This window comes from Megascapheus bottae, chromosome 13, assembly GCF_031878675.1.
Source record: "Megascapheus bottae isolate mThoBot1 chromosome 13, mThoBot2.hap1, whole genome shotgun sequence".
NCBI classification, from domain to species: Eukaryota; Metazoa; Chordata; class Mammalia; order Rodentia; family Geomyidae; genus Megascapheus; species Megascapheus bottae.
In genome coordinates this window covers 32,717,964-32,742,260 of record NC_143521.1, presented here as the reverse complement: position 1 = coordinate 32,742,260, position 24,297 = coordinate 32,717,964, and the positions used below count along the sequence as shown (strand labels likewise).

The following is a 24,297-nucleotide window of genomic DNA, read 5'->3' as shown; positions in this document are numbered from 1 at the left end:
ATTCCAAATTGGAAAAAGGAGCAAATGTATTGCCCACCAAGGAAATACAGAGGTAAAGAAGCAAGAGACTGGCTGGGGTGGTGCTGTTAGCCAAGGTGGAAAGGAGATCGAGGCTGAGAAGGGCTAAGAAGTCAGTTCTCAGCATGATTATAGGATCTTTGGTGGCTCTTGGGTGCAGATGAGTTTTGCGGCTAGAAACAAGGAGTTGAGGGTCAAAGCTGATAGTGTAGAGCAAAAGACATCTGACAAAGACAGCACCTAAGAATGTACAGAGTAAGAAGCACAAAAAGTGCCAAGCTAAACTCATGGGTCTGACTAAAGGATAGGAACACAGGGACAAAGCAGAGAAATGCAGCCAGAGATCAGGAATACACACTGTTTCCACAGCCTCACTTTTGTAGACTTCCTATCTGATACCCATTCAGAAATGTGTTTCAAAACAAATCAGGGCGCTGGGAATGTGGCTTGGTGGTGGAGTGCTTGACTAGCATATATGAAGCCCAGGGTTAGATTCTTCAGTACCACATACACAGAAAAAGCCAGAAGTGGTGCTGTGGCTCAAATGGGAAAGTGCTAGCCTTAAGCACAGAGAAGCTCCAGGACAGGGCCCAGGCCCTGAGTTCAAAGCCCAGGACTGGCAAAAAAAATTAAAAAAAAAAGTTTATTAAGCTGGGCACCATGGCTCATGCCTGTAATCCTAACTCTGACAATCGCAGCTCAAAGCATGAAAGCCCCATGACTGACAATAAACAAGCAAACAAATACATTCTGTCAAGGAGATTAGAGCTCATGCTTTTTACATGACTGTAAAAGCCCTAGACACCTTGCCCACCACTTATGCTCTGCCCTGTGTACTCTGCTTTCCACTGGAACTGATGTCTGCTCCTCCCCCCACCCACAAATCTGTGACTTTCCTTTGCATTTTGCACATTCAGCCTGTGAAGACCAGAGGAGCGGGGAAGTCCAGTGGCCTGAGCACGGGCCTGAGGAGATGAGAGGCCTTCGCCCAGGCCTCTGGATGGGCCTGTGAACAGGTGAGTGGCCTGACAACAGGAAGAGAGCAAGAGGCCTGTGGAGAGCTGAGGGAGAAAAAAAAAAACAAAAACTGGCCCCTTGGAGCCTGCAGGTGCTCCTAGTTCTGAGGCAGTCCTGGACAAGGCAGTTGCAGACGGACTAATAAAACTCCTTTTTCACCTTTAATTGCCTCCATGGGAGTTTTCTCGACCTTAGGTCATTACAAGACTGCAAACCAGAACTCACCTCTCCAGCTCCATGTGAACCTGCACACCGAAAGTTTAGTGTATGGCATTATGGGGAGCTGCGAACTGAGAGCCCTCACCACACTTCACATGTTGTTGGGTCTCCCATCACCCTGCTGTCTGTCATTCCACTTTCCAGTGACATTTTGGAAGATAGAAATGTACAGTTAAGAAATGTAGGTGTTAGCTGAACTCGGTGGCTCCCACCTGTAATCCTAGCTGCTCAGGAGGCTGAGATCTGAGGATCAAGGTTCAAAGCCAACCAGGGCACAAAAGGACCTGAGACTCTTATCTCCAATTAATCTCTAGAAAATGGGAAGTGGGGGTTGGCTCAAGGGTAGGGTGGTAGCCTTGAGCTGAAGAGCTCAAGGACAGTGCTCACGCCGAATGCAAGCTCCATGACCCCCCCCCCACAAAAATGTAGGTGTTTATGCTACAGTATTGCAAAAGGAACAGATAACCAAACTGTCTAACAGAATAGAAAAAATGTAATTATATGTCACAGAATAGTGTTCTGGGAAACCAGATTCCAGATGTAATGATAGTCTTATAACATTATGTTGCCAAGTGGTGATATAGCCATCTTTGTTTTTGTAAATATACTCTATGATCACACAACAATGAATCACTAACAATGGCTGGGTGCCCATGGCTCACACTAACTACTCAGGAGACTGACACCTGTGGATCATGGTTTGAAGCCAGGCCAGGAAAAAAAAAGTCTGTGATACTCTTAACTCCAAAACCACACACACACACACACACACACACACACACACACACACACACACACACACAAAAGCTGGAAGTAGAAACAGCTCAGCCTTGAGCAAAGAAGCTAAGGGATAGCATCCAGGCCCTCTTCAAGCCAAGCCCTTAGGTTTAAAAAGAAAGAAAAGGAGGGGGAGGAAAGAAAAGATGTACGGAATGTAAAATTGTCAGAATAGTCTCAGAATCATATGAAATTAGCGTCCTTTATAATTTTCCCAATGAAAATGAGTTAGACAAAGGCCATTTCTATGATTGGTTAACTATGGTAATGGAAAAGAAGTTTTTACTATTCTAAGAGAAATTTACCATTGCAGCATGTTGGAAAATAACACTTCCCAAAAATAAGTATTAAAAATAGCCTTTATATTTTTTGTGGAGTGACAGAATATCAGACAATTCTAATCTAAACCCATTAGTGATATCTAATTGTTTTGCTAGGTATTGTGCTTGCTGTCAACTCCCCTGTTTTTCAGTAATGAGTCTCAAAAAATGACTGCTTTTTTTTTTAACCTTTAGGTCAAATAAATCCTCAGTTTAATATCCTGCTAGAGCTTTGTAGATATTGTTTGTTCCTATTCATTTTATCAGATGACAGACACCTCTTGATACCAGGCTTTCTGCCACATGAAGATAATTATGTGAAGTTGCTAAGAAAACATGCTTCAAACATGAAGTCTCTGAACCCAGGCTTCAAAAAGAAGTTGAAATTTTAGGTTAAAGAATAGGTGAGGGGCCGGGAGTTTGGCCTAGTGGTTAAAGTGCTTGCCTAGCATGCATGAAGACCCGGGTTCGATTCCTCGGTACCACATACATAGAAAAAAGCCAGAAGTGGTGCTCAGGCTCAAGTGGTAGAGCTCTAGCCTTGAGAAAGTCCAAGGACAGTGCTCAGGCCCTGAGCTCAAGCCCAGGATTGGCAAAAAAAAAAAAAAAAAAAAAAAAAGAATAGGTGAAAGCACTGTTGTTTAAGATTAGGGTTAATTATGAAACAAAATTAGCAGAGAAAAGAGAGCAAAAATATTCTCCTATATAAAGCAAACACTCTTACCTCACTGAAAAAGGTACAAAAAGCCACGGCCATGCCCTGAGCTGTGAACAACACGTTTGCACATAGCAGCAATCCTCAGAACACTGATAGGGCCTCAACCCATGTAACCTTTAACAGTTTCTACAAAGCATCTCCACGCCAAGCTTGTGTGCCTCCTCTTTGCCCAACTAATACATTCCTTGCAATTGAATGCCATTTAACTATGTGGAAATCTTAGCCTTTGGAGACAACCTCAAATGTCAACTTTCTTACTTCTGGTAAGGTTGGCAAAGAAATATTGGAGATATGTTAAATAACGGATTCGTTGTTTAACTGAAATTTAAATGTAAATACACATTTCATATGTTTTTTGTATTTGCTACATCTGACATCTCTACCAGTGGTACTTTCTTCAACATGACCTCTGTCTACTTGGTCCACTAGGTCCACCAGACAGTCCCCAGCAGGTTTTTGTTAGGTTTGAAATGGTATGGTCACTTGACTTTGGGGATTCAGGCTTGGTAGGTAAGTAGGTACTCCACAGCTGAGCCCTTTTTGACATAGTTTTGAGATAATGTTCTTGCTTTTTCCTGGGCCTGTGCCTGGACTGTGAACCCTCTATTTTAGGTTTCCTACAGTAGCTGGAATGACAAGAATGTACCACCACATCCAGTTCACAAACCTTTCTTCCAGCACCAATCCTAAACCATGATACTCCTGATTTCAACCTCCCAAGTATCTAGGATTACAATGTGAGCCACCAGTGCCTGGCTAGAAATTTCAATGGGGGGGCAGTACTGGGATTTATACTTACGATATTGTATGTTAGAGGGCAAGCACTCACCATGTGAGCCATACCTCCAGCCCTTCTCCGGGAAGATGTTAAATCAGTAGCACATGTCCAGACCCTCACTTACTTCATGAATTTCCTTAATATGATGTTGGCTCTTATCAATATGTAAAACTGATTCCTAAACTAACATTACTGACTCTTTATGTATATTGTAAACGTTTTCTCTTATTTTGTAATTTGATTTTGCTTTTGTGTGTGTGTGTGTGTGTGTGTGTGTGTGTGTGTGTGTGTGTGTGTGTGTGTGTGCCAGTACTGGGGACTTGAACTCAGGACTGGGGGGCACTGTCCCTGAGCTTTGGTGCTCAAGACTAGCATTCAATCACTTGAGTCACAGCTTCACTTCCAAATTTTGGTAGTTAATTAGAAATCAGAGTCTCACAGACTTTCTTGCCTGGGATGGCTTTGAACCATGATCCTCAAATCTCAGCCTTCAGTAGCTAGGATGACGGGCATGAGTCACCCATGCCTGGCCAACACTGATTGTCCAGCAGATCCCTTTCTATGTTCAGTGTTCACTGGTGGTACACATGGCTTTCAAGTCTCTCCTCTCCTCTCCCTCCTCCCCCTCTCCCAAGCTGGACTTGGTTGGATGAGGCAACCTCTTGTAATGACTGCTTATTTAATCTGATTGTGGATTTTAATATCTTTAACTCAAGAGGTGCTCTGAGGAAAATGGTCTTGGTGCATGTTCTTGACTTATCCCATGGTTCTAGGCATTTAAAAGTGCTGTGCTGGTCAACTTTCTATCAATGCAAACAAAAAAACTGAGATAATCAACTTATAACAAGAAAAGTATTATTTTGTTTCATAATTTGGGAGTTTCCAGGCCACGATGGATGGCCTCGTTGCCTTTGGTCCCTGTAGTGAGATAGCGCCTGACACAAACGGTATAACAGAACTGCTCACTTCATGGCTAGGAATTACTTGAGGGTGAAGAAGGGATCAAGATCTTACAATCCCTTTTGAAGATACCCTCCAGCCACCAATGACCTACAGAACTCCCACTAGGTCCCATAACCTCTTAAATGTTCACAACCTCTCACTCATGCTATCCTGGGAACCAGGCTCCGCATTCAAGACTCCAACCAGAGCAAGCTTCTGCAGTCTCCTTTTCCTGTCTGTTTCTCCTCATGCCTTCTCTGGATTTGGTTAGCATGTTCACTGATACATCTGAATATTTTCCTTTCACCTGTACACACATAAATGCAAAGTTGGGCTTAAATTTTTTCCAGTCCTGGGCTTGAACTCAGGGCCTGAGCACTGTCCTTGGACTTTTTCAAGGCTAGAGCTCTACCACTTGAGCCTCAGCACCATTTTGGCTTTTTTCTATGTATTTGGTACTGAGGAATCCAACCTGGGTCTTCCTGCATGCTAGGCAAGCACTCTACCACTAGGCCAAACTCCTGGCCCCAACTTAATGTTTTTAAATCATGACCCACTTCCTCCAAAGTTCAGTAGATACATTTGGGGGCGGGGTTTAGTGCTTTGGAGAAGTCCAAAGGTACATTACTTTTCCTGAATGGTCGCAGAAGAGCAGCCTCCATAGGATTAATCGTCTAATGGAGAAGACAAGTTATTCGTGGTTAAGAGTGCGTTCTCATATGAATGTTAGCCTTATTTTTCATATCTTCTGCCCTTTACACAAGATTTGGGAGGAAAAAATGCAAATTTGTGACCCTACTACACCATTAGACAATGTATGTCATCCATCTCCATCAAGGAGATGTCAGGGAAAGGGACAGGGACCTGGGAAGAATTCATTCCAGCCCCAGGCCCATGCTGGTGGCTCATGCCTGTAATCCTAGCTATTCAGGAAGTTGAGATCTAAGGGTCATGGTTGGAAGCCACCCCCAAAGTCCCCTAATTAACCACTAGAAAACAGGAAGTGGCCTTGTAGCTCAAAATGGTAGAGTGCTAGCCTTGAGCAAAAGAGCTCAGGGATAGCACCCAGGCCCTGAACTCAAGTCCCTTGACTGATAACAAAACAAAAAGACTAACCTGGAGCTAAGACTGAGCCTCGAGTTCAGCCTAGCCACCCATATGTTGGCTTTCACAGCTCAACTGGTGGTAATCCTTACAGTTACTTCACACGGCTAGCTCAGTCCCTCTGGAAAGGCAACCTCTCCTAAGAAGCCTGAATCAATTTGTTTGGGGATAAACCTGTCTCAACCAGGGAATCTCAGCACTTCATTTTTTTGCAGGCATATAATCCCAATGCCAGCGCTTTATTCAGAACACTTTATAAATCTGCGGCCACGGACATATCTTCTCCTCACCTGCCAATAACTTCTTAAATGTACTTTTGTTTTGCTTTGTTTTGTTTTGTTTTCTCAGATACTCAGAAGAAGCTGAGCTCTCCCTGAGCTTCTAAAAACCTCTCACTCTGCAAACACAGACAATTACTTGTGGTTTTGGTTAATGAGGCCAACATGTCAGATTCCTCCTTTATTAAAAAAAAAAATCAAGCTTGTCACAGTAGGATAGCAATTCACAACAAATTATTGCATATTTCAAAAGAAATAGTAGAGAAGATTTTGAATGTTCCCAACACAAAGAAATGACAAATGTCTGAGGCAAGGTGATCACTGGCGTCATGTGCATTATTCATATATCACAGTGTGCCCCATAAATATGTGCCTATGTTCCATTACTATGTATCCAAATTAACCTTTTCTTTTTTTGTCAGTTATGGGGCTTGAACTCAGGGCCTGGGCAATGTCTCTGAGCCCTCTACCACTTTGAACCACAGCTCCACTCCCAGCTTTCTGCTGGTGGATTGGAGTAAGAGTCTCATGGACTTTTCTGGGCTGGTTTTGAATCACTATCCTCAGATCTCAACCTCCAGGGTAAGTAGGATCACAGGCATGAGCCACCAGCAATAGACTTTTAAATCTACTTTTGAGTGGAGTGTGGAACAGTAGTTTTTCTCCATGGCTTTGCTGAGAAAATCAAATGCCCCCAAACCACCAGCATTCATTACTGCTTTCTACTTTAAGACAGAGCATAAAAACCATTAAAAATGTTTTGTGTAATTCAAGTCAGAGCCAGTGTATGCTGCTAGAGAATGGATCTAATTGAGCCAGGTCCAGGTCTTGATGCCAGGCTGCAGTCTATTTAAGCAATTTAAACTGTTTATGTAGAAGGTTTGTGTGCAAGCATAGATCACTCCTCCTCCACCTGCCCTCCCTTACGTTCTCCAGATTTCATTAGGAAAGGGGCAGAGGTCTGGTGTGCTGGTGTGAGCAGCAGGGTGACCGGAGATAACAACGACGCACTGCATATTTCCAAAAGCCAGAAGAAGGCACGTCTTCATTCTAAAGAAATGATCCGTGTTTGGAGAGATCGAACCTAATTTGAACATACCATGTAGACAGGAAGATCCAAACATCACACGGTACCTCACGCACAAGGATGATGTATGACTTAGAAAAAAATATATTTTTTAGAAATTAAAAAGGAAAAGAGGCCGGGCCCTTTCAGAGGACTTGGTGGGTAGCCAGGCGGGGTGTCCTGGCTTGCACTGGTCCTGTCTTTGTTCCACGCTGGCTGGCCGCAGGCACACAGAACCACTTAGCTTGGATTAAAAAGGCGGTCCTGGGGCGGGGCCTGTGGGAGCGGGGCGTGGCCGGCGGGGCGGGGCCGGCGGGGCGGGGCAGGGCCAGCGGGGCGGCTTCACCTTGCGGGGGCTGCACTTTTCCTAAGTGCCAGCCAGAGAGTGGAGAAGCAACGGAGCCCCAAGTCTGCTTACCCCACTGACGCCACCGGGCACGTCTGCGGCCCCCGAACGGACGGACCGAGGCGCGCGCGGCCGACCTCAGCCTCCCGCCGACAGCACCATGGACGGCTCCGACAACGCCACCCAGCTCTTTGCCGCGTCCTCCCTGCCGCCGGACAACGCCACCCTGCCACCCAATGCCAGCAGCGCGAGCCCCGGCATGGACTTCCCGCTCGTCCCCGCTTCCAGCGCCGGCCCGGGGCCCGAGGTCGATCTGGGTCTCAACCTCAGCTTCAGCCTTGGTCCGACGCCGACGCAGACGCCGGTCCCGGAGCCCACGAGCAGCGCCTGGGCGGGCGGCGGCGGCACGGAGGGCCCCGGCTCGTCGCCGTTCCCGCGGCCGTGGGCCCCCCACGACCCCCCGTTCTGGGACACGCCGCTCAACCACGGGCTGAACGTGCTGGTGGGCGCGGCGCTGTGCATCACCATGCTGGGCCTGGGCTGCACCGTGGACGCCCACCGCTTCGGCGCGCACGTCCGCCGGCCCCTGGGCGCGCTGCTGGCCGCGCTCTGCCAGTTCGGCCTCCTGCCGCTGCTCGCCTTCCTGCTGGCCCTGCTGCTGCGGCTGGACGAGGTGGCCGCCGTAGCCGTGCTCCTGTGCGGATGCTGCCCCGGCGGCAACCTCTCCAACCTCATGTCCCTGCTGGTGGACGGCGACATGAACCTCAGGTAGGACCCCCGCCCGACCGGGGAGCAGAGGGGGTGCAGGTGGTCCGGGGGAGGGGAGGGAAGGGCCGAGCGGGGGAGGGGGGTGTGACCCTGGGGACCGCTGGGCCGGGACACAGCTGCTGGAGTGTCACCCGGGGGTGTCACCACGCGCTTCCTGCCCGGTGGCCCGCGGTGAAGACAAAGAGAAGCGGGGAGGTGTTGAAGCCAAGCAAACTGGAGCCACGGGCCCCGTGAAGACGAGTCGTCGTCTCTTCCGAAGCAGCAGCGTGGAGTTTCATCCAACAAGTAGCGTCCGCCGGCGCTGGGGAAGGCGACAAGACAAAAGGACAAAAGCCCCTGCCCTCAGAGTCGCTCGGACCCCGTCCTGACCGGGGTGGCTGCCTTCTCTTGCCTTGGGGACCTCTTGTTTCCATGGGTTATTTCTGTGATCTGATGATCCTGCAGCCTCCAGGATTTCCTGTGCGCCCCCCGACCCCCGGGTCCCTCCGTGGAGGGAGCGGGCTGGGTGGAGGGAGAGGGCTGGCGGGTTCTTGGGCTCCCAGCCCGCCCCGACCTCTGGTTTCCTGTCCCGCAGCATCATCATGACCATCTCCTCCACGCTCCTGGCGCTGGTCCTGATGCCCCTCTGCCTGTGGATCTACAGCCGGGCCTGGATCAACACGCCCCTGGTCCAGCTGCTGCCCCTCGGGGCCGTGACGCTCACGCTCTGCAGCACGCTCATCCCCATCGGCCTGGGCGTCTTCATCCGCTACAAGTGCAACCGCGTGGCCGACTACATCGTGAAGGTAAGGAGGCGCCCTGCCTGCCGCCTCCGCCGCCTGGAAAGGGCTGGGAAGGCCTGGGCAAAACCTGCGCGCATCAACTGCCCAACATTCAGTTCTACCTTTTAGATCTGGGGAAGTGGCGCTGTGGCTCCAGGGGTAGGGAGGTAGCCTTGAGCTGAAGAGCTCAGGGGACAGGGCCCAGGCCCAGAGTTCAAGCCCCACGACCCACACATAAATAAATAAATGAAACAAAAATAAAGATATAGTTGGGGACCCTGAGTGTGGCCTAGTGGTGGAGTGCTTGCCTAGCATGCACGAAACCCTGGGTTCAATTCCTTGGTACCACATACATAGAAAAAGCTGGAAACAGTGCTGTGGCTCAAGTGGTAGGGCACTACTAGCCTTGTGAAAGCCCAAGGACAGTGCTCAGGCCCTGAGTTCAAGTCCCCGGCCTGGAACAAAAAGAGTTGAAGCAGGGTATTATAGTTCATCCTATAATCCCAGCACTCTGTAGGCTGAGTGAGGCCAGAAGCTCCGCTTGGAACTACCTATCAAGAAGGCTCCAAAGACACAGCTTGATTGAAAACAGCATCCTCTGGGGGGGGGGGGAAGCGTGGGGGAGGGCCAAAGGGGATGACACTGCAAGTCCATGGCAGGGTTTTCCCACGAAATCCATAGCATTAAAATGGAAGCAGATTAAAGAAGAGAGGGTTTGCATTCTTTTTGAACAATATTTCTATATTTTCAAAGGTGGAGATCTAGCTCTTTGTGCCTTTAAAATACCTTATCAATGAAAAAAAGTCAAAATTACTCAGATTAAGACACTGAAAAATTATATTGGGTCGACATAATGCAAGGTAGAAAATATTGTTCTGAAGCAGAATAGAAATTGGGTTCTGGATAATATAATTGATTTTGTCACTACTTAATTTGTGTTTCATTTCCAGTTCCCATTGTGTTCTCTTCTTTGATTTCTGAAGGTAGTGATAGGGTGGGGTTTTTCTTATTCTAGACTGTACTTTCAAACAGTTCTATTTTCAAACAGGCAATATTTCCAATATTGCTTTATTTAAATCATTGGTGTTTTTGCAGTGGTATAATTTTCTAATACTTGTAAATTATACTTCTTTGAAAGCTAAAAATTAAGGAAAAAGAGTAAGCCATAAATAGGAAGTTCATCAGATAAAAATCTATAATTATCATAAAACATACAGCTTAATTCCTATAGACAAGTGATGAGAAAAGCCCTCTCAGCATTTCAATTTTATAGACTTAAGATATAATCTTTGGTGTTTTACTTATGTTAGCTTATTTTCTGAAATACTCTGATTACACAGAGGAACCAACTTTTTATGAATGTGAAAAAAAGAAGGCTCTATTCTGTATATAGGTTAAGAAATGAGTAAAAGAAATCCTGATAAAAAATCCTACTCCATACTAAACCTATATATATATGCATGCAATAAATATGTACAAGCATATAAATATGCATATATTTATACACGTTTCCTACAAGAACTTGTAGATAATCTTAAAATGCATACAGAATTAACCAAGTTTTATCATTAAGCTATAATACAATGGCATTTACTACAAAATGATAGGAATTGCAAAAGCTACTTAGAAGAAATAGTTGAAATAATAGAAACAATTCAGTAAAGTAGCTATCTTTGCAATTAGGCAACTCTACCCATGTTCTTTAATTAGCACATCATCAGGACATGGGTTTTAGAACTAATTACAGTTTTACCAGCACATTTGATCTCCTCGAATAATTTTATAGTTTTAATGAACTTTGGAGCCAATATTTTCAAAGTGAAGAATCAGATTTCCTGTCAATGTTTTCAGTATAACACACTTTAATGTAAGTTAGGATGTGCAGTATTTTGGTATCTGCCAATTGCAAATATGTAATATGCATACTTCCTATAGTAATTATTTTAGCATCTTTTACATCCAATTTTTGATGAGTCCAGATAATGATCTGCCAATCCTACAGTCTCTAAAAGGATTCTTTCTCACACAGCTAGAGAAACACAGGAATAATCCTTATATCTGTTCTCTCTAGATCTCTAGTTTCCTACGCTCATTATAAAAAGCCAGGGAATTACCAATCTGGAGGAGAACTTTCAGATTCCTACCTTGCTATTTACACAGCTTATTCTACTTGAATAAATGTTAGAACATCAATATGATGTGTTTTAGAGAGTCAGTGGTTCTAAATCCAATACTTATCTATTTTAATAACTCCCAAGGACCATTAGAAACTTGCAGATGGGATATATTTCTCATGAACATATGAAAAAGGGGGGGCGTTGCAACATTGCAAAGAATTCCTCACATCCCTGGGGGTGATGGGCTCAATTCTAAGTGCCCCATTTTTATGAGGCACATTAACACATTAAACACACATACTGAACAGTCAGGAGTGAGCAATAAAGTTACATGATGGACGCTGAGAAGCTGGGGACAGTCTGCCTGGAGAAAAGTAGAGCATTAATTTATCAGCTTTCAAAGACTTTTTTCAGAAGGCTTTTTATTGTGCCCATAAAAGCAACAGCTAGAGGTTAGAGAAGGCAAATTGTCATTAGACACAGGACGAGTGGTGTTGTCCTTCATGGATTTTGAGGCCTCCAGAAGCTGTGACCTATATCCATCAAAGCTGTCTGTCCATTTTGTGTGGGAGGTGGGATTCGATGGGTGTCTCCTGCCTGAGTTCTTCTTCAGCAGTTTTCTTCCTGATGGCTTGTCTGTGCATTTCTGTTACTAGGTTTCCCTGTGGTCTCTGCTCATGACTCTGGTGGTCCTTTTCATAATGACGGGCACTATGTTAGGACCAGAACTGTTGGCAAGTATTCCTGCATCTGTTTATGTGGTAGCCATCTTTATGCCTTTGGCAGGCTATGCCTCAGGCTACGGCTTAGCTACTCTCTTCCATCTCCCACCCAACTGCAAGAGGACTGTTTGTCTGGAAACAGGAAGTCAGAATGTGCAGCTCTGTACAGCCATTCTCAAACTGGCCTTCCCACCACGCTTCATAGGAAGTATGTACATGTTTCCCTTACTTTATGCCCTTTTCCAGTCTGCAGAAGCAGGGATATTTGTTTTAATATACAAGATGTATGGAAGTGAGATATTGCACAAGCGAGAGCCTCTAGATGAAGATGAAGATACAGACATTTCTTATAAGAAACTGAAAGAAGAGGAGATGGCAGACACCTCCTATGGCACAGTGCAAGGAGATAACTTAATGATGGAAACCACCCAGACTTCGCTCTGAACTTGGAGAGGCACAGGAGCTCATGTGTCAATGATATATTACTTCATATTTATGGCCTGCGATAGGCGTATGTTTACATAAGGGGTAACAATTGGTTTCCCTTCTATCTAATGGTTTTGATCTTCCCTTTGTAGGGTTGCAGTGGCTTAGTAACCAAGTGTCTTCACAATTTACAAATCACTGTTGGAACTTATCATCCATCTGGATCACCCAAATTGGAGCCTCATCTTGTTACCCGTGTTTCTAGATTTCTTTCCTCACCAATTTCTCTGAATGTTTCGTAGCTAGATCACAGTATTTGAAAAACAGGGGTTGAGAAGTATAGAATTTTGGTGTATCCCATGAGTAAGATGAGTGATTTTTTTTGTAAAGCATAAATGAGTTTAATGCAATTGTAAAACAATGTGTTGCCCCACAGTGTTGAATTTTGACCTTTAGAAAAGTCCAGAACAGGTCAACAAAGCAGTATGTTATTGTCAAACCAGTATCCTGTCACAAAATGACCATGTATTTGATGACTTGATCTGACATCTATTTATTGATAATGAACCACTTAACATCTTTCTAGCGGACAAGACCTCTTCTTTCCCCTTGGGCTTCTGCGTTTATGTGAACACATCCCTGGGCAGTGCGTGGAAGAATGGTTTTTGGTAAGGGCAAATCGCTACTTGCAGGTCACCCATGGGGGCTGGGGTGGGGGACAGGAGGAGAACAGCCGGGGCGCATCTCCACACGTCGAGAGGGCTGGGGGCTGGGGAAGGGAACCGAGTTTGCCCCGAGGACAGGTAATCAGCATCAGGCCTGTTCCCAATTCTCAGCATTGTGCTCAGGGGCGGCGACGCAGGCACGTGGGGACCATCAGGGACTGGGGGCCCTCGGGAGATGGGGACCACCTGCCTCCGCTCCGAGGGCTGATTCTCGGGTGGGCGTCCTGCCTCCACCGCTTCCTTTACAAATCTCCACTTTTCCTGGCAAAGCAAGCCCTCTCGGCGCATCCCCTCGACGCGGGCGCCCAGCCCCGGGGTGGGGAGAGAGGGTTTCCCGGGGCGGGGCGGTGGGGCTGCGCTGGCCTCGGAGCTCCCGCCTCCTCCTCCGGGCCGCCTATTTAGGGCGCGGGTGCGGGCGGGAGCGGCTGGGCTGCGTACATGGCGACCCTGGGGGCGGAGGTGCTGGGCGCCAACATGTACCCGGCGTGCGCCCCCTGCGCGTACCCTGTCCCCGGCCCGCTCGCCGCCGCGGGCAAGGCTGTGGCCGCCGCTGACGGCTGGTGGCTCCGCGCCGGGGGCTCCTCCACCTCCGCCGCCACCGCCGCCGCGTCGTCGTTCCCGAGCTGCGCGCAGCCCACGGCCGCCGACTCCCTCGACGGCCTCCGCCGGGCGCAGCTCCTGGCGCTGCTGTCGCGGATGAGCGCGGGCGTCGGGGCGCGGCCGCGCGGGGTCGGGAGCCGCGAGGTGGCGGTGCAGGTGACCCCGCGCCGGGACGCCGCCGTGCAGTGCTCGCTCGGGCGCCGCCCGCTGCCGCGCCGGCCCCGCACCCCGGCCTCCCCGCAGCCCGCACCTGACCCCGGCGCCCCGGCCTCCCCGCAGCCCGCGCGCCGGGGCCCCGCGCCCGGCAGCCTGGCGGGAGGTGGCCCGCGGCCCGCGCGCCTCCCGCGCACCGTCGCCGTGTTCTCGCCCGTTCCCCGCCGCCTCATGGCCTTCCGGGAGGCCGAGCGGGGGCCGGAGGGCGCGGCGAGGGAGACGCCCCGACGGCCGCGGGCGGAGGAGAAGGAGGGAGAGGAGGAGGAAAAGGACAAGGCGGCCCAGGCGCTGGGCGCCTCGCGGGAGACATGGGGGGCGCGGCCGCCCGCAGAAGCCGGTGAGGACGCAGCGGCCCCGAGCCCCGCGCCGGCGAGGGACGGGGACGGCGGGGTCAGCGCCGAGGAGGCCCCCGAGCTGGAGCTGGGCGCCGAGCGTCTGCCCTTCCAGGTAAGCCTTTGCAGGTGAGGCCAAGGTGGGCTCTGGCATGGGGTCTCCCCTTGAGCCTGCCATTTTGGGGACCCAGGGAGATGTCCAGGCAGGTCTGGTCAGTGTGAGATTTCACAGACGGTTTTTGAGGCCGGGATCATCTTTCCCCAGTGGCAGCCACTCTCCAACCAGGTCCCCATTGGCCAAGGAAAGGCCTGAGTGGTGTTTTTTATCCTCCCGTGTTCCCTTCTAAGAGCTGCCACACATTGCTGTGGTGGTGGCAGTGGGTTGTGGAGAGAAAATATCTTCTTGTGGACTACAAACGGACCTAGAACTTTCTGTGGAGTTGAAATTAGTGATTCTCCAGCTTCCCAACGTGCTGGGGGTTTGCACCACACATGGCTTTGCCTTGCTTTAAATAAAACGCCTCCATTTCCCAGGCCTGACTCCTAAAAGGTCAATCTCCTCAGAGAGCATGAGGGAAAGCTTACGAAGACGGACATACATATACTTCCATAGTTCCTATTAAATGAACTTTGCTTACAGATACTTGTGGCAGGACCTTTTGATGGAAAAGTTAACCTTGAGTAAAGATCGTGAAAGTATCTTAAGAGATGGAGTCCTTTTTAGCATAGCAACTTCCATCTGTGAATGATCTGGCATTATCTTACCGAGAAAAAGCCTACTCAAGGAGCTGGAAGTTTCTAAGAACTCAGTGTTTAATTTTTCACTTGCCTAATAAGTCAGATTCACCTGGTGTATAATTTGTTTGACTCACTATATTTTGGAGACTTCCCCACACCTTGTCCCACTTTCCTCCCTGATGTGGAATGAAGTTGCCAATTGTAAGGATCACCTAGAACCTTCCCAACCTCTGAAAGGTTCTTCAGTTGTGTGTTGGCTAAACTCTGCTACTGGGTTCAGTTCTTAGAGCAGAAGTACGGCTATTACCACTGCAAGGACTGCAACGTCCGCTGGGAGAGCGCGTACGTGTGGTGTGTGCAGGGGACCAGCAAGGTAAGAGATGCTGTCGGGCCATGGCTTCTTCTGGCACAAAGGCCTGCGGGGCTCTGGCTTTAAGTTTGTTTCTCATCACAGGTTTACTTCAAACAGTTCTGCAGAACTTGTCAGAAGTCTTACAATCCTTACCGGGTAGAAGACATCACCTGTCAAGTAAATTAAGTGTTTACAGTTTTGTCTGAACTGGGTAGTGGAGGGTGTTTAGCATTTTCTCGACTGTAACTAGTTTTCTAAGGGCTTCTTTCTATTCTTGCAAAAGCCTGGTTGTATTAGGCTTTTATGGAACCTGTGTATCAGTACAGAAGAATGCTTGTTTGCTTGCTACTCACAGCCCGATGTGAAAGAAAACTAAAACTAAACAACAAAAAATCCTACTATGGGGCCGGGAGTTTGGCCTAGTGGTAGAGTGCTTGCCTAGCATGCACGAAGACCCGGGTTCGATTCCTTGATACCACATACATAGAAAAAAGCCAGAAGTGGTGCTGAGGCTCAAGTGGTAGAGCTCTAGCCTTGAGAAAGTCCAAGGACAGTGCTCAGGCCCTGAGCTAAAAGCTCAGGACTGGCAAAAACAAACAAACCCCTACTGCTTAAAATAGTAAACCATGTTTCACTGTAATATGAAGCTGCCTTTCAGGAAGCACATTTTGCATATACTCCTCTTGTCTAAGAGCTCAAAGAGGGAGTTTAAGCTCATGCTAAGCTCTGTCTTAGTGGTGAACTTATGGCTGGCTTACAATTAAGCACTGTCAGCATGGGGCCAAGGGTTTTGATAGTCTAGCTGTATTTACCTGTTATCACACAGCAAAGAAGTCCAGATCGCTATTTGAGTCTAATCAATGCCCTTGACTTTAAGTTGGATTTTGGGAACCATGAACATCCTAGGGTGTGTGGAAAGTATGGAAAACCATTTAAAATCATTTAGAGCAGGTACCCTTTGCAGAGGCTTTCAATGACAAGTGCACCCCCACTCGTCTTCTCCCTTACCCTCAAAAGCAGGGTGAAACTTGTGAAGTTTTCTGGTGAAACAAGTCCCTAATTGAGAATCGAACCTGCTGCCATAGAGCCCCTCTTTCCCCTGTTCCTATTATGAGATAGGGATGAATCCAGTGTGACAGAGGCACCTGTCTTAGTAGTCAGGACATGTTTGGAAGTCACTCTGAAGTCTTAAGGTTCATCTTTTTTGTTTCCTTCTCACTGTTTCCAGAGCTGTAAAAGAACTAGATGTTCCTGCCCCGTAAGACTTCGCCATGTGGACCCAAAACGCCCCCATCGGCAAGACTTGTGTGGGCGATGCAAGGGCAAGCGCCTTTCCTGTGACAGCACCTTCAGTTTCAAATACATCATTTAAAGGATGCACAGATTGTTCTGCCTAGTGGGTGGAATGGAACAAACAAGCGAGTCTTTTCTGTCTGCCCTTTATCTCCACCTCTCCCTTCTCCAAATCCTTTGTGAAAGGCAGTGTATTCTGAAAAAGCCCGCAAATAAAAATACTGCAAAAACAACCCTAAAGATTTTTATGCAGTTTATATCAAGGTTTAAGAAGAGTGTGCTAGCTGGGCGTGGTGGCTCACGCCTGTAATCCTAGTGACTCAGGAGGATGAGATCTGAGGATCAAGGTTCAAAGCCAGCCGGGCACAAAAGGACCTGAGACTCTTATCTCTACTTAACCTCTAGAAAAACTGGAAGCGGTGCTTGCCTCAAGGGTAGGGTGGTAGCCTTGAGCTGAAGAACTCAGGGACGGTGCCCAGGCTGAATTCAAGCCCCATGACTCACAAAAGAAAACCCCCCCAAAACAAAAAACTTGCTACTGACAGTCTGGGCGTATCACCTTGACCTTGTTATCGTCTTTTAATGATGTGTACTGGGCTAATCTGTGGTGGTGAGGTTTGCAGACACTAGAGAACTGTTGATAGGGGCACCTAACTATGAGAGGTACAGTGTGGATCTATACACAGAGCTGAAGCCCCTAAGAAAGATGCTTAGCAAATTAAACAACCTTCTAGTCATTAGAGCTTCCTTTCAGGCAAGGTCAAGGTACAGCCTTGATGTGTAGACTGGTAACCAGGGCACACAGGTGGGGGTGGAGGTAGGTGTTTCTACACACTGGTCAACGGGCTGCCGGGGTGGGGGGGGGCAGCGCTTGTTGATGTTACAAATGAGGCCTGAACAAGGTAGCTGGTTTGGGGCAGCTTCTTTAAGGTGAATAACAAAATTCAAGTGGACTCTGGGTAGTTTTATTTTGGGGGGGCGGTGCTAGAGATTATCCCTGGGGTCTCAAGACTGCTAGATGTACCATATCCCTGTCTCAAGACTGCTAGATGTACCATTAAGCTACTATATCCACAGCCCCTTGTAGCTTTAAAAAAATGAATTCTAAGAGGCTGACATCTGAGGATTGTTTTTTTTTTTTTTTGCTAGTCCCGGGGCTTGAACTCAGGCTCAAGTGCTACCACTTGAGCCACAACACAACTCCCAGCGTTTTCTGTGGTACTAAGGAATCAAATCTGGGTCTTCACGCATGCTAGGCAAGCACTCTACCACTAGGCCAAACTCCCAGCCTGAGGATTGAGGTTTGAAATCAGCCCTGGTAGACAAATCTGAGCAACTCATCTCCAACTCGCTACCAGAAAGTTACAAGTGACGATGTTGCTCAAGTGGTTGAATACTGGCCTTGAGAAAAAACAAATGAGGCCTCGAGTTCAAGTCTTAGTACTGGCACCCCCTATTTCTCCACCCAAACCCCCTAAAAATTTCTGGCATGATAGTTTGTACCTGTAATTGCAGCGCTGGTAAGGCTGAGGCCAGAAGTTTGAGGCTATCGTAGGAGATCCTGTCTTAACTGCTGAGAGCTAGGAGCTCAGCTGCTCATGCCACTCTGGAGCCCAAGACCTGGAGTATCTAAGTTCAGGGCCAGTGTGGGCAGAAAAATCTTTAAGAGTGTTTTCAAAATAGCAAGGGCCAGGAGTTTTGCCCAGAGCTTGAATGTCTGCCTAGCATACATGAAGAGTGAGGTTCAATTCCTTGGTATTGCATACATAGATAAGTCAGAAGTGGTGGTGTGGCTCAAGTGGTAGGGTTCTAGTCTTGAGAAAAAAACTCAAGGATAGGGCTCAGGCCCTGGGCTCAAGCCCAGGACTGGCAAAACAAAACAAAGCCCAAACCACAAAATAGCCAGGAATCTGGAGTCATGGCTCAAATGGTAGAGTGGCAGCCAAGTAAAACAAGCCAAACAAGTGGACAGCCCTATGTTCAAAGTTCAAACCTCAGTAGTGGCACTGAAAAAAAAGTATGTGTGTGTGTGTGTGTATATATATATGTGTATATATATATATGTGTATATATATATATATATATATATATATATATATATATATATATATACCGGGATTGGTTCCTCAGTACCACATACATAGAAAATCCTTAAGTGGTACTGTGGCTCAAGTGGTAGAGCACTAGCCTTGGGGAAGGCCCTAGGACAGTGCTCAGGCCCTGAGTTTATTCCCCTGGACCCCCCCCCCAAAAAAAAAAGATAACGACAAGTAAATGAGCTAATGTTGAGAGACTAGATAAACTGGGGGTGGGGGTGTGCATAAAGGTGGATGTTTGCACTTGTTCTAACATGTTTAGGGACTTGTACAAGCAGATTGTGGCGTGTGTGTGTGTGTGTGTGTGTGTGTGTGTGTGTGTGTGTGTAATGGGGCTTGAACTTAGGGCCTAAGCATTTGTTCTTCTTCAAGGCTAGCAGTCTAGCACTTTGAGCATAGACTCCCCTCAGTTTTTTTTTTTTTTTTTTGCCAGTCCTGGGCTTGAGCTCAGGGCCTGAGCACTGTTCTTGGGCTTTTCTCAAGGCTAGCACTCTGGCACTTGAGCCACAGCACCACTTCCAGCCTTTTTCTATGTATGTGGTACCAAGGAATTGAACCTGGGTCTTCATGCATGCTAGGCAGGCACTCTACCACTAGGCCAAACTCCCGGCCCCTCCCTTCAGTTTTTAGGTGGTTAATTGTCTCAGTCTTTCCTGGCAGGGCTGGCTTCAAATCATGATCCTCAGATCACAGCCTCCTGAGTAGCTAGGATTACAGGTGAGCCACCAATGCCCAGTTGCAAATATAAAGTTTTTAAAACAGAAATTCTATTAAGATGGGTAGTTACATCATTCCTTCATGTTTTTTGTTAGTTTTCCTAACACGGCAACTAGTTCTGTGTTACTACTGAGGAAAGTAAGGGCAAGTAGGTATTTGGCACTTAAGTTACAACAGCAACATCTTATCAAGATGACTCTGTCATCTGCTTATACACATGATCTATGGCTTAAAGAATGGGAAGAGGTTTTCTAAAACAAATCAAGAGGCTAGAAGGAAATGTTCCAAAATGTTCTCCCTGCTGCCAAGGGAAGGGATGACTACTGTCTTATTTCTTACACTTTCTAAAGAATAACCTAAACGGTGTAATTGCTCTCCCTGAGGTGATGGTGTGACCCGAGAGGAGCCCTGCTCTGGCTATGAGTCTTTTCAGAGACCATACAACGATTTCCTCAATGAAAGTTATGTTGTAGATCAGGTAAATTATTTTCTAAATTGTGTAAAAGCCCTTTATCTTGTTTTGCTATTTCACGAATTTACTATCTAGAAATAAGTTTACTGAATTTATTATTAAGAGCTGTATGTGGCAAAAACTAGGCTTTAAGTCATAAGTTAAACAATGGCTTTATTTTCTTAATAATTTAAAACTTCAGGGGCCAGGAGCATGGCCTAGTGGTAGAGTGCTTGCCTAGCATGCACGAAGCACTGGGTTCGAGTCCTCAGTAGGAAGAAAAAGCCAGAAGTTGGTGCTGTGGCTAAAGTGGCAGAGCATCAGTGTAGAGAAAGTCCAAGGACAGTGCCCAGGCCCTGAGTTCAAGCCCCAGTACTGAGCAACCTATCTCCCCCCTTAAAAAAAAAAACAAAACATTCAGATTCAGAGGAGCAATGAAACATAGATAAGGAAGATCTAATTGCAAAAACAAACAAAATGGCCCTAATGAATTTGTATCCTGCAGGTATAGTCATTTTTGTTATATTAGTACATTAGTTGTACATAAATTCAAAAAGCCAATTACAACTATTTCAAGTTTTCTTTTTTTTTTTTTTTTAAACTTCTGGTACTGGGGTTTGAACTCAGTAAACTCTTCTTACAAGTTTTTTCACTCAAGGCTGAGGCTCTATCTCTTGTAGCACAGTTCTGGCTTTTTGCTCGGTAATTGAAGATAAGAATCTCTCAGATTCTTATCTGTGAGCCAGCATACCTAGTTTATTCCTAATCCTCCAATCTCAGCCTTCTCAATAGCTAGGGTTACAGGTGTGAGCCATGGGAGCCTTTTTAAGGAAAAAATGACAATTACTTTAAGTGCTGCATATTTTTAATCTTTAAAAAAAATGCCACAGAAGCCAAGAAATACAATGGTTTATTTTTTTATTTTTTTAAAATTTTAACAAAAAGGATGTAGGGAGGGTGAGAAGGTAGGGGGAGTAAGACAGGATGTAAAGTGTGGTTGTGTCTCTGGACACCAGCCCTCTCTGCCTGCCCCATACCCAAAAGTTATTAAATAATTTAAAGGACACCATTTACAGTACCAGAACACCATCAAAATATTGTTTTTTCTTTTATCAGGGTCAAAAAAATACAGTGATTACGAATGCGCCGTGACCAGTAGGGAGCAGAACTTTGGCCAGCAGCCCAACGGCGTGCACAGTGCCTTCAATGAATGCACTGGAGCATAATTACATTTCTGGCAGGGTCCACACCCCCAAGAAAGGCAAAGCTAAGCATTTCATTTCTGCATTCCAAACTCTGCAACCACAGAGCCCAGTTTCAAAGAAAAGTCACAGTGGATAAAGAGATGCATATAAAAAATAGAAGGTGTTCCTTTCAAATCAGGAGTCACGGGACTACATTCATTTCTTTTACAAAATGCTATTTTAAAAAAGGACAGAGAATCCAGTTCATCTTATGCTACAGACTCAGTGGATAAATAAGTATAGTGAGAGTTTTGGTAGTCAGTCTTCAGGCTTCTTTTGTGTTCTCCAGAGCCCCAGGTTCCTTTAACACGAAACAAGTCAGTCCAGAAGAATTGCAGAAAAATGCATTTGCATCTCTTCTTTTGAATTCTGCAGACCTCATAGCTTGTAGGCTGGGTGGTCTACCATAAATGACCACAATTCTTCCTTTTAGCTTTGTACACCTACTCTTGTATAACAGTGCATGGCACAAATGTACAAGAAAATACTGGTTTTAGGCTATACAGTTTCTATAATAATTATGGAGTAAAATAAGTTAACTTTTCTAATGAGAATCGCTGACAGCCAGCATACATCTTTATTTTTACATTTTAAAGTCTCTGCAGGCATCTACTTTGGTTAGTTATCAACAATGGTAACGTAAGCACTGATCAGAGAACTGAGCAGCATTCCAATAACCTTAACAGATATATTATTTCTTTTTGAAATACTGGGAAAGCCCAGATTTAAAATATTATTAAAATGTCTAACATTTACACACTATGAAGAGTTAGAGCTAATAAAATAAAATTTCTTCAAAAATAATCTTGCAGTGCTCTTTTAGGCATGCTCTGAGCTATCACCATCAGACATCCACACCTTGAAAAATACCCAAACATCCCCACTCACACCCACACACCCACACACACATACACACACACAAATTCCTTACACAGACCAAAAATAACCACCCCCCAACACACAAAAACAATCCAAACCCTTATCCCATAAATTGAAAGAAGTCAATGGTTTCTGCAAATAAGTCTGTGTATATCCGCGTGAGCGGGTTTTCATGTAGATGGTCAAGCACTAACTGTAGATTTTGTGGGTGAATCTAAGTAGCTTTGCAGATCATCTGCTCAAGAGTCAGCTGTGACTTCAGCCTCATTTCTCCTGTTCATTTCATCTGTTTCTGATGTTCCAGTATCAGGTCTTTATTGCAAACGTTCTTGGAATTCTTTGCTTTCACCAGAAAGTAATGTATTTGTATGCATCACTTTTAGCCCTTTTCTTTTCATATTGGATATGTATTAAAAAAAAAATCCTTCTTCATACAGTTAATTGTGGGAGGTATCGGCAGCTTGTTACAACAATGACAAGTTTTTTTTTTTCCTTCTTCAGATCTTTGCTTTTGCTAGTTTTAGTTATTCTTTAATTGTAGGTACTGCCAGAAAAGTTATCAATGAATTGCAAGGGTTCATAAAAGGTGCTTGGTTAATATACTTAATTATCTTCAGTTCAGTTTCTCTCCACAAAGCCTGAAATGTCTCAGAATCCAGTGCTCACCATATTCCCAATTGGTTTGGCCTGTGATAGGGGTTGGTATGTTTGCACCATGCGCAGAGACTCTCTTATTTCCAGGTTGAGTTCCATCAGTTTGTAGTTGGCTTCTGACATGTCCAGGTTAGAGCCTATGACCGCAAAGCTGCCTGTCTGGCCCAGTGTCTGATGGTGGAAGTAGATGTGCAAGAGCGTCTGCACGGCGTCATCCTCGCAGCTGCCGAAGATGTCATTGGGCCAGAGAGTCCTAAAATACACCACCGTTCGTGGAAGCCGTTAGTCACAAATAAAATAGGTATCTGAACAAATATTACTCAAATGATTACCTGCTTGTTAAAGAAACAATCTAACAGAGTCGAGTTTCCCGTCAGAGACATGGCTCACTGAAACATGACATCAAAGACCAAAACCTACACATGTCTCCTGAGAGAAGGGCCCATGTAAACCCTTTAAACCACTGTATGTTTTACCTGAATGCTTTGACTTGGGCAATAGCTGGCACAAATTCCTTATTTTTCAAAGTTTCAATGAGAGAATGAATGGCAGTTTCTATGGTGGTTTGTGCAGCCTTGGAAATGTCGATTTCTTCATTTTCCGAAGCAGCTTCCGCATCTTTGAGGATACTCTCCAGGTGGGCCAGTTCCTCTGACATGTTGATGACCTAGAATGGAAACAACTCTCGGAATTGGTTCTAAGCTCCCAAGCATTGGAGCTTCAATTTCATTTTACTTTTTATTTTTTTGCAGTCTCACTTGGTAACCCTGGCTGCCCTCTAATTTTAAGTCCTGCCCATCCCCTTCAAATGCTAGCATTAGAGGCATTCACCACTACGTTTAAGTTTTTTTTTTTTTTTTTGGCAGTGAGGGGGGGCGGGGGGTTGGTTGTGGGACTTGAACTTTGTGAACTCTGGTCCTGGGCACTGTCCCTGAGCTCTTTAGCTAAAGGCTATAGCTCTACTATTTGAGCCACAGCACCACTTCCTGTTTTCTGGTGGTTAACTGGAAATAAGACTTTTGTGCTTGGGCTGGCTTTGAACTATGATCCTCATATCTCAGCGTCCTGAGTAGCTAGGATTACAAGTGTGAGCCACCAGTGCCTTAATTATTTTTTTGACAAATTAAAATGTTTATATTGTCTCAACACATGATAATAGATTCATTTGTTGGGGAGAATCAAGATGTCTATTTAAAGTTATTTAATCAAGGTACTTTATTATAAGCACGGATATGTATGTACATTTTCTTGTTTACAAACGCAATCATTTTTCCAATTCTAGTTATCTTTGTGCCTATACATGAATGGTTTACCTTTTTTTGCTGGGGGGGGGTGAGGTAAGGGGGGGGAGTTATGGAGCTTGAACTTTGGCCTGAACTCTTCAACTCAAGGCTACCACCCTACCCCTGGTCCAAAGCCCCACTTACATTTTCTAGTGATTAATTGGAGATAAGAATCTCTTGGCTTTGTATTGCCTGTGCTGGCTTTGAACCTTGATCCTCAGATCTCAGCCTCCTGAGTAGCTAGGATTACAGGCATGAGCCACCATGCCCAGTGTGTTTTTACCATCTCGATTCTTATATGCACCCATAAAATTAAATACAACTAGCCTATAATTTAAACCAG

General features: G+C 46.1%; 3 protein-coding genes across 4 annotated transcripts in view; 2 read left to right on the top strand and 1 right to left on the bottom strand.

Annotated features, from left to right (window-relative positions):
- The first annotated feature begins 7,665 nt into the window (after positions 1 to 7,665).
- Positions 7,666 to 12,942, top strand: Slc10a4 (solute carrier family 10 member 4). The gene is made up of 3 exons (XM_090344073.1): positions 7,666 to 8,351; positions 8,926 to 9,136; positions 11,886 to 12,942. Exons 1-3 carry the CDS (start codon positions 7,744 to 7,746, stop codon positions 12,393 to 12,395), a joined length of 1,329 nt encoding a protein of 442 aa, XP_090200199.1. The 5' UTR covers positions 7,666 to 7,743; the 3' UTR covers positions 12,396 to 12,942.
- A 598-nt stretch (positions 12,943 to 13,540) lies between these two features.
- Zar1 (zygote arrest 1) lies at positions 13,541 to 16,863 on the top strand. Of its 2 annotated transcripts, XM_090344071.1 has the most exons (4): positions 13,541 to 14,362; positions 15,266 to 15,358; positions 15,440 to 15,514; positions 16,566 to 16,863. In XM_090344071.1, exons 1-4 carry the CDS (start codon positions 13,541 to 13,543, stop codon positions 16,707 to 16,709), a joined length of 1,134 nt encoding a protein of 377 aa, XP_090200197.1. In that variant the 3' UTR covers positions 16,710 to 16,863. The 2 variants fall into 2 exon arrangements, with proteins under 2 accessions (XP_090200197.1, XP_090200198.1); XM_090344072.1 differs by lacking the exon at positions 15,266 to 15,358.
- Positions 16,864 to 20,795: 3,932 nt separating this feature from the next.
- Fryl (FRY like transcription coactivator) overlaps positions 20,796 to 24,297 on the bottom strand; it is a 219,448-nt gene continuing 215,946 nt past the window's right edge. Inside the window, exons 63-64 of the mRNA XM_090343158.1 lie at positions 23,148 to 23,338; positions 20,796 to 22,924 (exon numbers count right to left, since the gene is read on the bottom strand). Coding sequence (XP_090199284.1) covers positions 22,666 to 22,924; positions 23,148 to 23,338 — 450 coding nt within the window. The 3' untranslated portion in view covers positions 20,796 to 22,665. The remainder of the gene's footprint in view (positions 22,925 to 23,147; positions 23,339 to 24,297) is intronic.